The sequence below is a fragment of the Melospiza melodia genome, chromosome 2, assembly GCF_035770615.1.
Source record: "Melospiza melodia melodia isolate bMelMel2 chromosome 2, bMelMel2.pri, whole genome shotgun sequence".
NCBI classification, from domain to species: Eukaryota; Metazoa; Chordata; class Aves; order Passeriformes; family Passerellidae; genus Melospiza; species Melospiza melodia.
In genome coordinates this window covers 69,552,126-69,565,070 of record NC_086195.1, presented here as the reverse complement: position 1 = coordinate 69,565,070, position 12,945 = coordinate 69,552,126, and the positions used below count along the sequence as shown (strand labels likewise).

The following is a 12,945-nucleotide window of genomic DNA, read 5'->3' as shown; positions in this document are numbered from 1 at the left end:
TTTCTCCTGCTTTCAGTGAGTTTGGATGAGGTCATTTATAGAGGTTCTTTCCAATCAACATTTTTAAGATTCTGTGATTACTTTGATGCGTTCTTATGATGTGAGATGACCCATTCCTATCTGCACTCCTTTATTTTATGAATAACTGAAGACAGTAGAAGAAAACTCATCAGACTACAGGACAACTAATTCTCATCTAATAACAGAAACTTTATTAACTCATGGAGCCCTATGCTGGCCCTCCTGGTGAATAAAAACAGTCAAGAAACAGCTGGTGTTTGCATGCAGAATGTGGATTAGTTTGAGAGCATCTCCATTTCTCTGGCTCAGCACACAATTGGAATGAGTTTTCATTCCAATTGCAAGGGAAAGTTGCTAATGCAAAAAGTGGTGCAATCTAGTATCAGTAAGAGATTTATACATCAGATCCACTCAGATTAGACAATTGTAGACAGCAAATCAAACCTCCATTTTAGGAAGCTGCCTCCAACACAAGGAGCAATATCCTGAGGTTCAAGTCCCAGCTCTGTGATGAAGATGCTGCTCCCCTGTCCCTGCAGCTGTACCTGACATGAGGAAGCAAGCCTGAAGGCCCTGCAACAAAAACACTTTCAATACAAAACCTCTTGCTTCGTAACCAGATCTTGCAATCCTCTGAAAGTTTCTCTCATATAGCCTCTAGTCCCTCTCTGTCTCCTCACTTCCAACACCTTTACAGGGCTGTGATCTTCAAGCACTGAAAAGACATACCCTTAATGCTGAAAAATTAAAGGCTTGCATGTCTGGAACTCACGTGGGGGCTGATGCATATAGTAAAGACTGCAAAACACCAGGGCTTTGAGGAGGTGGTGCAACAGTCTCCTCTGTAATACGTACATACACACAAAATTAGACCCGCAAGTGCATTTTCTAGGTCAACTTCTTCTCCCTCCTCTGCTCTCACCTCCTCCCTTGAGTTTTCTTAATTGTTCTGGGAAGGAATACATGTTTTAAAATGTATCACCAAACTTTATCTTATGAAAACATATTGTCCTGGTTATTTTATATCCCAAACTACTGTGTATGGAATATTAGTCCTCAGTTAATTTTGCCAGTGCAAAAATGGCCTATGCTTTCTTATGCTGTCAAGCGTTTAGTTGCTACACAGCTAATTTATTATCTTTCTTAAGCTAAGGACCAGGAACCTGAGCAGAAAGACTGGCACAGACAAGGGAAAGAAAAACGTAGGAAAAGTATATTTTATAGGTACAGTGCAAAACACTACTACAGAAACACTGAAAAGACCTTCTCTCACAGCTCTGCAGATTGTTGTATCCTGAATTTCATGCAGCTCTACAGCACTTTGCCTAATTTATTGTAGACTGCAGAACCTGGGATATAATGTGCAGTTTGAGAGCCACATGGCCTTCTGAACTGGGCTGAATGTTCCTCCCAGTGATCAGCCTAACCACAATTCCTGAACACTCCCAAGATTTGCATGATGCAGTTACCGATTTGCCTCCTTGCAACAGGTGTACTTTCATCTGCTTTCCAGCTTCCTTCCTTGTGTATCATCCCCTTATGACCATTTTTAAATAATCTTTGCAAAATAAAAACTCAGCCAGAGCTCTGGATATCACTTCTTCCCTTCAGCAATTTTATATAATAAATTAGACAATAGTAGCATTATCTTGGATGGATGGAGGTAAGAGCCTGTCAGCACTTTCTTTTCAAATCCACTTTTGCAGGGACTTGCAAATCACCTACAACAATCTGATATGGGAAAAAGAGGGGATGTGAAACCTCAGACCTGAAGGATGAACCTAAAAAAAGGATGAGTAATAGCATTTCAAGGTGTGCCTGAAAGAAACAGTGAGGAAAGAGGGACTCAGGAAAAAAAAAAAAGGAGATACTTTGATTTTCAATAATGCAATTCCATTTTCACTTATATCCTCCCCATCTTTGCCTAACCATGGCTTTATGTTGATCCTTAAACCAATTGTATTTACATAGTTCATTTCACTTCCATGCTGTTTACACACAATAACGATTAATTCTCAATATTCCTCTGAGGCAGGTATTATCAACTTGATTTTCTAGAAAAAGATGCAAGGCAAAATTTTCCTCAGGCCACAACAGGAATTCTATGTGAGAGCCAGGAATAGAAATAAGGAGTTCCCATTCCCTGTCCTAAATCAAGGTCACAGAACCGTCTCTGGCTCAGTCTATTTTCTCAATGTTTTATGGAGGTGACTCTCCTGTTATGGAACTATGCTTTACACAGACTGGGATTTCCCTAGAATGTGTACAAAGTTCAAGTCATCTCACTGCCAGCCACTGACAACACCTCTGATAAATAGGGTAAGGGCCAGGACATAGACAGTTTAACAATATACTGTTCACAGGGCTGTTATAAGCCTTACAAGGTGATGGGGAAGAGTGCATTACTCATTTAAATGCCTTTTTTATCTATGAAACATTTTAATTCTCTGAATTTAAACTCCTCTTCCTACTTGAAGCACCTGTGACTGGTAAAGGTTAAGTGGTTAAGTAGCTAAGAAGGGAAGTATTGGAGGGTGGAGCACCTCTGTGCTGGACACAGGGTCTCTGAGCTCAGCACACGTTTCTCACAGTTTTGGGCTCAGACCTCTAACCCAGCACACCCAGGTACATTCCAGGTGGACTGGCACATGTGTGGTGGTCACAGGTCCAGATGCACCCAGCCTGACAGAGCTGTTATGGTTAGATAACTTTGACCTACTGGTTACATTTTTCAAGATCAGAGTGGCGGAATCACGATCAGCTATCACATCAGCTATGCTAAATGCACCAGTTTCTCAGCATGACCCTTGGTTCTCAGGCCAAGTGGTTGGGAGAGGCCCACATCCATGCTGCTACTAAAGTAGCATCTTTAATAAATGAACACAAGATGTGTTTCATGCTCTCAGATATTACCAAAAGGCAAAGGGCAGGGGTGGGAGGTGTTTGAAGATAGAGGTTTGCCTGTAGGCTGCAAGTAATCTCCCCTGATGCAGCCTCATCCACACTCCCTCTTGGAAGAGGTTCCTGGAGTGAACAATCCTTCAAGCTACATCTACAAATTGTCTTGAAAGAGCTTGAGATCATCATAAAATTCAGTCCAGGGAAATATCTAACAATTTTTCAATATGGAAAATCAGGAATTGAATATTTGAGTATAATCATTAGTCCTCCTTGTCTTAGAAATATAGGCATATTCTAAATATTGGCAGCTGGTCCAAGGCCTGAAGTTATGAGCCTGTTTCCATAGGGGATGAGCTCACATCCTGCAAGTGATGTGTCTACATTCCTTCTCAGGCAACTATGTGCTGGCACAGGCTCTTTACCACATCAGACACATCTACAGAGCCTCCAGGTGATTCACTGTGTGGACTTTGGTGCTGACAGCACCTTATGACTTTCTGAACATTCATATTTAGCATGTTTCATCTTAATTATGCTGAACAGCTGTCAGCATCTCCTAAAGGAAATCTCCCCAAAACAATCTGTCAGGATTCTCAGAATCAAGGTTTCTGAAATGTCAGTTTAAGGAAAAAATGAAAAACTGTCCTGTTTACCAAGAGTCAGTGTCCCAGAAAACCTGCTTTTCTGGCTTGGTGGGGATCATTTGAGTAGCTAACAGGTGCAATTCTTCATTGAAGTTGGGTGAAGATTTTTACTTCCCAATTTTTACTTCCCTTTTACTTCTCAGAACACTCCAGAGCTAAGTGACTCAAAAGAATAGCTCAAACTGCCTTAATACTTCATCAGATCATTCTGTGCCATCTCTCCTGGGATTACAGATCATTAACTTCTAGAGGGAGTCAGAGGAATTCCCATCAGTAATCTTCTCATTGAGGTTTCCATTACATTCAGCACAACCCCCAGCAAGGCTTTCTTGAAAAATCCTGTCCTTCATGTTTATGAATTCTATAGCAAATGCTTAAAGCTGAAGGAAGCACAATCAGAAAAGTGAAAGCAATAAATATATGTATTTTATTAATGAGAATATTTCTGACAGTTACACTGGAAACATAAAAGCTACTTTTCAAAGATCAGGAGAACTGTTCAGTGACAGTTTTCAGTTCTATTTCTATTATCACTTAAATATATTTATATAACACTTCTTTATCACCATTCTCTTCTATGACATCTCTTACAGCTAAGATGAATGTCTATATATATCCCTCTCTTACTCAATAATTAGTTTGCAAAATCAAGCAGCTCATGTAGCTGAGCACCAAGTCATTTTATATTTGAAAGTACCTCATTTTATGTAATTATTATGTATAATTTGAAGCAAAAATACATCAAAAAATTTAAGTGTCTGAGCAAACTCTGAACTTCTTCCATGTGTTCAGTAACCCTTAGCTATGTTCCTCCTGCCCTACTTTTTCCATAGGTAAATTTTATTGCAGTACTTAAGAACAACAACATTCAGGTCCTCTTTATTGCTAGCTGAAAAAAGAAACCCTTTTCCCACTATGGCTGTATGGTCAAAGGTACAGTCCAGAGGGCATTCACTGTGTCCTTTAGCTCCAGGTGAATTATAAGTAATTTGGAGTGGTGAGTATCAGACTCCACTGCTGCACTACCAGAGAATGACTTGTAATGACAGAAGCATGACAACAAGATGGGGCTGGAACTAGGTGATACTTTAGAGTCCCCTCCAGCACAAACCACCCTATGATTCTATGACAGCAAGCACTGTGAGGCATCCAGCTGTTCAGGGATGCTAAGAAGATATTCTGGCAAAATGTGGGAAAAAAACCCCACTGATTCAAAATGATGCAGGGATTGGGGATCTCACCTTCAATAGAACTTTCTTTCAGTGCATAAAACTTTTAAAAACCAAAACAAGACACCTTAATTTTAAAAAGCCACTTTCAGCATTTATTTCTTAATTTAAATTGTCTCAGGGTATCTCCCACCAGGCACCCATTTCTGTCACGGTGTACAGGGAGCTTTTGGACACAACAGTGGCAGAAAGTGAAACACAGTACCCTCATACAAACACAGATATTTTTAACACCTGCTCTTGATGCTTGAGAAATGCCTCAACATTTCCCTCCCAGATGTTGGACAGCACCAGTGGGTGACAGCTGGCAAGTGAACTCACTTCAATAAGAGAAAATGGTAACACTTGTTCACATTCCCTGACCAGTGACCCAGTAACTCCTGTGTGATTGAAGGCAAACTTTCAGAAGATTCACAAAACAACTTTTTACCATTTACAATCTAGCCAGACTTCACCAGCTTCCTTTTCACCTTGCCTCCTCAGGACCCTTGCCCAGACCACTGCCTTCTTATCCCACCCCTAAGTTGCTTTCTCTCCATCACCTGCCTCATGTCATTTTTTCCACGTGCCCCACCTGAACCTTCCTGCTGCTGCCTCCTACCTCTCCTTAGGCTTCTGCCATCCTGTGTCTCCTGTAATATCAATTTCTACAGCACCTGTCTGAGTTCAAGTTAAGAAACTCAGGATCATGTACAATGTCACAGTTTTCTCTGACACCAGAGTTCCTCTCAGTGCTCCTCAATGGTGGGGAACAAAAAGTTCTGAAAAGTAGGATCCACTTCATACATTTTTCAATACTGGGAGGAGTTCCTGACAGGGTCCCACAGCCTCAAAAACTGCTACTTGCTACTCAGAAGATCTTGGACTGGTGGCCTTTGAGTAAAATGTGTAGTTGTTCTTTTCCCACACTGATGATGGGTGGGAACTGCTGGAGAGCTATCACTTCTTCAGCCAGAAGTGGTAAAGTGCAAGGGGTTAGTGAATGCCTGACAGAAGTAAAAAGATACAGCCAGGTAAATTTGCTTGGGTTTACACCCCATGTCCAGCTTGCATAAATGCAATGCCAGAGAAGACAACTCTCCCTGCCTTGAGCATTGTGCACAAATCCGCTGTGACTCAAGTGATCGTGCTCAGAGCCTCTTGCCAATGGCAATGCTGCATCTCTTCTGCAGCTCCTTCTATTGCTGAGCACTTTTAGTTAAACACCACAGTAGCCTAACAAGAATTATTCATGGAAGTAGGTTTCTCAGTGCTGCTGTCAATGTTATGCATAGCAAGTGGCAGCAATGTTCCAGCTGACTTACTCTGCTGATTGTCCACGAATAGGCACAAACTATTTTACAGGGTTCTGGAACCCTATACAATATACCAGTCTCTACAGATGGATCACAGAAGTCAACATGACCATGGATATATTGCATTTTTACATCTCTCCAGTTCTGGCCCCCAAAAAATCAGAAATTAAATACATCAGTGGAGTCAGAGTTCAGGTACACAACAGCAAGCAGCATGAATGGATTCACAGAATGAAGTGCTGATAAGAAGGGCTCAATCACAGCATCACACCTGTGTTTTGGGTTTTCCTTTGAAATAGTGTTAATCTGCTTTTATAAGCTGAACACATGTAAGATTTTGCAGAATACTTGGTGTGTTTCTGCTTAGTTTCATCAAAAAGGCATCCTGTTTCCACACCCCAAGCCTACTCTGTAATGCAAAACAAAAACAGGATACATGGGCAGGGCTGGGAGATTATTGTCAAAAAATCATTTGGAATTTGAGTGAGTGTTATATCTAGTTGCACTTCACCTCTGCGGGTACATCAAGAAGCTAAAGCATGCAAGGCCTTAAACCGGTCTGCTATGGATCATACCTCATTGGAGAAGTACTTTCCTGGAATCTCTAACTGCTGCTCCTTACACTAGCCAGATCTAAATTATGACAACACAGAGAATATTCTCAATTAAGAACTAAGTGGCCCACCAGAGTTCCTTAAAAATACTAATAATACCAGTACAGAAAACTACTAGTTTCCTAATGGTTTGATAATTATAAAAAATAATAAATAGGAATGTCAAGATATTCAGTAATGCTACTTAATGTTTGTCTTAATAATAAAATCTTCTGCAATCCAATAACTTTTCAAAACATAGAAGTTCTGGCAGTTGAAGAAACAAGTGGGTTTACTTGCATCCTCACCTTGGATAGTGGAATATGCCACTATTTGGCTGTTTCAGCTAAAACTGAGAAATAGTAGGAAATAACCCTTCCAAAACCAGCTGTTTTGCTGGAGGACTGGTTGTAATAAACGTGCTAGGAGGAAAGAGAGGAGACAGGGAAGAGAGGTAAGTATATCTTATTTCTTTAAAAAGAAATTAAATTATGCTAGGACAGATATAAAAATAAACCTAAATCAAAAAGAAAGTAGGATTAATCAAAATAGCTGGTCAAGGTCAACAAACAGAAAAGTCACTGGAATATCCTCAATATCTATTTTCAATATAAAGAAGTAAAAGAGGTAAGGCAGAATAACACTTCCATCTGAGAGTCAGAACTGTGACTGAAATATAATTTAAGAAACATATCAGTCAACCTGAAATCCCTTCCCAGCACTCTTAATAAGAGCAAAATGAACAGGATATTGAGAGGCAGGAGATAACTCTTTTGCAATACTGAACAAACAATCCAGCAAAGTGAGTAAGCATATACTGACGTTTTAGCATGCATTTAAGTTTCAGCATCTTCAGTAAGAATCTGATATCTGCCCATGCACTCCTCTCAATGGAGATCCACGAATGTGGGCCTGTCTCACACACAAGCCTTCCTTCAATCTGTGGGCATCAACCTGTCCAGTAGCTGTGGAGCTTCTTAAGGCCTCAGGGGAGAGGCAGTCATGTGCCAACCGTGCAGGATGGTGAACAAGACAGTTCTGCACAACACCTCCTGGCACCTGAGGGCTGTGTTTTACAACTGCTTATCCTGTTTCTGCTTCAGCTCTGCACTGCTGTGATGGGAACATGGGTACTTCTCTACTAGAAACTGAACAAGTCTTCAAATGTGTTAAAGTGCAATCGTGACAATTCAGGTAGGCACTGACCCGTCTTTCAAATTAAACTCCTTTGAATTGTTTGCAGTTTAAAAGTCAAGGATCACAAAACTGGACATCACTGGGAAATCAAGCTGACAAGCAAAGCTTCCCACAGGCACAGTGAGAGCTCCTCCACTGACCTTCTTTGCAACACATGGTGTGGTAAGAAGTGCACACTCTTCCTGCCCCACCACACTAACTCCCTGGCACCACCTGCTAGGAATGAGAAGACAGTAAAACTATAGCATGGGGAAATGATAAAATGGGTGTGATGGCTCTGAGGTGGCACATTTCTCTCACTCACTTCTCTGACCATAGGAAAAAGAAGTCTGTATGTAACACAAAATTAAAAACTGCAAATCAAAAGTGTAAGCAATACTGCAATTTGCCCTGTCCTTTTGAAAGGAGTCAGTTTTGTAGCACTAGGAGATATTTGCCTACTTTGAATTCCTCTGATGCCTATTCCACTATCTTGGTATTACACTCTGAGGACCTATTTTCCCCTCTGTCACCCAGAATATAAAGTGTCATTTCAGGATATTACACTCTTTCCTGTGTTAAAGAACCAAGTGATTCTAGAAGTCATAATATTGTGAGCATGCTTAGATCCATGACTTCATGTCATATGACTAAAACATCTCCTAAAAAGAAACAGTCTTACTTCTTATTCACACTTCTTTGGTTGTTAAAAATGGATCTGCACCCATGAATCTAGAAATATAAGTGTCCAGAGCAAAGAAGTCATGAATTCATATACAGGCTGCAGAACAAAGAAAAATGAGAAAAAGCTATTTGAAGTGAGGTGATTTCTGTACATTTACCAGTGTATCTCGTGCATGCTTGATGGTGGTATCAAAGGGAACTAATTGGACACATGTTGAACCAGCCCAAGATAAATAAGTTCACTTGAGCTCCTTCTCGTCTCCCTGAAAATGATCACTATCCCACACATCCACATTTCATTTGAGAAGTAGTTCATACATCACCACAAGAAGATAAAACATTGACTGTGACTAATGTAATAAGCCTGAAGCACTAAAGAAAGATTAGGGGAAAAAAAGTTTGGAATTTATGATTTTTGTTCTCTTGCTTCCTCCTAACAGGATCTGAAAATCTTGAAAGAACTTAAGTGCATCAAAGAATAATCTTTGAAAATCATGCTTACAGGCAGGAATACAAATTGGATAGTAGTCCCTAGGCCACTGGCCTACCTTTGTAGAAGGGTGGCTTATATTTAATTTCCCCTGACTAACAATTCACCTTTATGAATTAGAATTTAACATTTGGAAACAAGAGGACTTAAGGTTTGAAAGTTAAAGTAAAAAAAAAAAAAATCTTATAAAAAAATGCAAATTAAAAAGCTTCTTATCTGACAAACTCTTAATGCTATTTATATCACTAGTGGCATCATGACACAGCAATTAAATTATAACCCTTTCACTAAAAGACCATATTTTTGCCTATTTAAAACAGAAGGGAAGAAACAAGAAACTTTAGTTCAAGAAAGCCTCAAGTAACCAGACATATAGGCAGGCCATAGTTAGAGGAAAAGCAGAAGGTACACAAATAATTTGCATTTGACTATAACCAAGTTTGGGTATTACACCAAGCAATACATGAGCTGTCATTAACTTCTAGCTGATATACATTTAGGCAGCATTGAGTCATCTACAACCTAGTCCATAAAGTCTTTTCATTTTATTTAGGCTACTCTGTCAGACAGGAACTCACAAAGCATACTGTGTTCCCTAGTTTGTGGACTGTATAACTAAAATTTTATTTCTGCAGTTTAGCTATTTTTAAGGATTAGCAAAGTTCAAGTATGAAGTTAATGATTTTAAGTAATTACTGACACTATTTTTTTTTATATAACTGCTCATTTCCTACTCTATTTAGACATAGAGGAACAGTTTCAATATCGTCCACTATTTAAGGAGAGCAAGGAAAAGGAATGGGACAAAATATTTAACCCCTCTGTAAAATCATTATGATTAACCCAGTGATCCAAGAACCAAACTTTTTCCCCAAAGACAATAAGTTTTAAAAACATGTCGTGAGTTCTGAATTATTTCAGTAAAATAACAAACATTGGTTATACTCAAACGTCAATCCAGGATGTATATGGGGGAAAATAGAGTCCAATCCAACACCATTGTTAAAGAAATTGGGATGGGGTTGCATTACACAGCCAGGAAAAAAACTTCTCTGGCTAACTGCGCCACCTTATGATTTAAATTTAAATGGAAAATTAAATGATTGTCCAGTCCCTAGAAGAAAACACTTACTCAAAGATATTCCTCTAGACCTAAAAATGGGATCGGGAGCTTACTTTCTTACAGAGAAGTGCAGGGTTGTATATTTCAGCATTGCTCTTCTGGTTAAAAACCATGTCAGCAATATAAATGGAAAAAAATACATTCAGTCTTGCTGGATTGTGTTTTTGTAATAACAGTATACAAATCCAAATCAATAAAGCCAGGCAAATAGCAGAGTAGTGGTTTAGCAATCTTAGCACTGTTAGCTAAGTATACAATCAACTCTAAAACAAATGCTTCATAATCCGTAATTCTCCCGTGTAAATCTCTGCTGGTATAACCCTGGGAAATAAGAAAGCTTTACTTCTGATTTTTTTTTCTCTAACGTTTAAAGCATGCCGGCAGTAAGCCCTAATTTATAGCCAACAGATCGCAATTTGCACTGAAATCTCTAGTCAGACATGAAATTAAACAGCACAGATATTCAAAGGAGTTACAGCATGCATTTAAATACATTAACCACATCCTACCTTGCATCCAAACATCAACGATAAAGTGTTGTTGGTGCATGCAACTTTGCAGTGGCAAATCATTGGTGTAAAGCAGTCAGGATTTTTAACAATAGGGCACATTCCTTTAGTGCTGCAGTAGTGGCAGCCTACTGAAGGCTGAAAACAAGTAGCTAACACAGCACATGGAGTGGCAACATATGCTGCTCAACAGCTAGCTTTCCTCTTGCTGGTCAGAAGCAGCCTGCTTGAATCTCTACCTGGGTCCCATTCAGCCATCCCCTTCTTTGTTGGTGAATCAACGATGCAACAACGATCACGGATCTCAGGATTTCCCTTCCTCTGGGAAATTAGTTTTTACATCGGGGAAAAAAAAAAAAAAAAAAGAAAAAAAAAAGGAAAAAAAGAGAGAAATGGAAATGAGGGGGACTAGCAGGTGTGGCAGTATTAGCATGTAAAAGGATGTAAACGCCTACTCATAACAATCACATAAGATTGTCATGCTAGCTGAAGTGGGCTGAAATTATTCCATCGGAAGAAAAATACTGCAGCTCCTGATTTGGTAAAAAGCCAGTGAGTTGCTGCAATACATAGTCATAGTGTGGAGAGAAGAGAAAAAAAAATGACTTATCTAAGAAGCCAGGATCCTCAGCCTTTATCAATATGCATTCCAGTAAGGATTCCCTTCCCAGCACCTCCCCGTGAAAAAGAATCAAATCAGTCACAACTCCAGAGAAGCGATGACCTTTGCTTTCCCCAAATAGACGAATCTCAGCAGGAAACAAACTGTACTCAGAGCTGAAAATCACAGATGCTGGGAGTTTGTAATAAGAGAAATACAAGCAACATTTATCCAATCCTGGCTTGCCACATGGGAGCTTTCTCCAGGCACAAATTTACAAATAGACAGGTTGAAGGATTGCAGGAGACACTGAATAAAGATATGAAGTTACACGGAAAATGCACCAGCATGAAGCTAAAGAGTCAAGCCTCTTTCAACTCTGCTTTGGAGGCAATGTAACTGTCTCCAGCTAGTACTGCTATCCTGCAACCTGCAAACATCTTGCTGTAAACCAGAAAAGCAATAATTAAAGAAGAAGTTTGGGAACATAATACTCGTTTGGATTCTGTTACAGCTGTCACTGCTCCTTCAGTTAAAGCAACACCAGCTGAAAATGCATAATAAAGCGCTTGGATGAACAAATCGCTAGCTGTGCTTTTTAAGAGGATTATTTATATCAAAAGTTGGATTAATGTATCCTCCAGGTTTAGGTTTGGTCCTGGCAGACGCAAATACAAAATGAAAAGGCCATGATATGGAAAGTAAAGTGATGTCCTTAATGATTTCACAGCTGATAGCAGAGTAAACCAAGCAGTTGTTCCACAGTGCCCTGACCCTGCTTTTCTGTGACTCACTAAGCTCTGCCCATCAAATTAGAAACTCTTTCTAAAGAAATGAGAGCAGCTTGTCTCCCTGGCAATTGCAAGTGAGTTCTTAAGTCACAACTGAAACAGTTTTCTGTAACAAACCCGAAGTAGAAATTTGTTATACAACAGAACAGAGAAAATGGCAAATGGAGGTCCCGGTGTGAAGCCAGATCAAGCAGTACAAGAGGATGAATAGCACAGGATTTTTTTTATAAAGCTGCCTGACAGACCCTAACTTAGGCAACTTGTTCTACTATGATTTTATTTAGTGTTTAAATAAGTATACATGCATGTGTGTGTATGCATATACCTATACTTTAAGTAGAATTTCATCAGGATAATTTACCCTTGCTTTGCAAAGTTCAAAGCCACAAAACAACCAATTTCCTCATCTTTGCTCCTACTGTTGCACCATACAATAACTTTATTTTATCCAATTTTGGTGTGCAGTTAAATTCCAGCTTGGAATAATGTTTTCTGATAATTGTGTCTCACTCTCTATTTTTGAATTTAGCACTTGCAAGAGCCCAAGCTCAGTAAAATTACAGCAGTTTCTAGATGGAAGTGGCAGATAGAGCTGTTCCACAGTCAGAGTTACAACCCAGTTCCATTTCTGAAGATTTCTTTTTTGCAAATAACAAGCTCTTACAAACCATTGTCCTCAATTCGCTCAGCTCACACTTCTCTCCCGACCAGCCTGGACGCGAGCCCGTGTGCCACGGGAGCTCACTGCATGGATGCCCTTCAGTCAGCTGCTCCATAACCTGAGTTTGTGTGACCCAGGAGCCCAAAGTGACATCGCAGCAGCACTTCTCTCAACAGTGACTGAGCCTGTTTAGAAAAGTACTGTAGTGACAAACAGCAGCTGTAACA

General features: G+C 39.7%; 1 protein-coding gene across 21 annotated transcripts in view; it reads right to left on the bottom strand.

Moving 5' to 3' along the window:
* DLG2 (discs large MAGUK scaffold protein 2) overlaps positions 1 to 12,945 on the bottom strand; it is a 984,895-nt gene that overhangs the window by 607,889 nt on the left and 364,061 nt on the right. Inside the window, exon 1 of one of the 21 annotated variants that reach the window (XM_063148792.1) lies at positions 10,666 to 11,405. The exons of 18 other annotated variants lie outside the window; for them this stretch is intronic. In XM_063148792.1, the coding sequence (XP_063004862.1) occupies positions 10,666 to 10,767 (102 nt within the window). In that variant the 5' untranslated portion in view covers positions 10,768 to 11,405. Of the gene's footprint in view, positions 1 to 10,665; positions 11,406 to 12,945 lie in introns of those variants that run through there. 2 more of the 21 variants (XM_063148798.1, XM_063148800.1) reach the window with 2 other exon arrangements.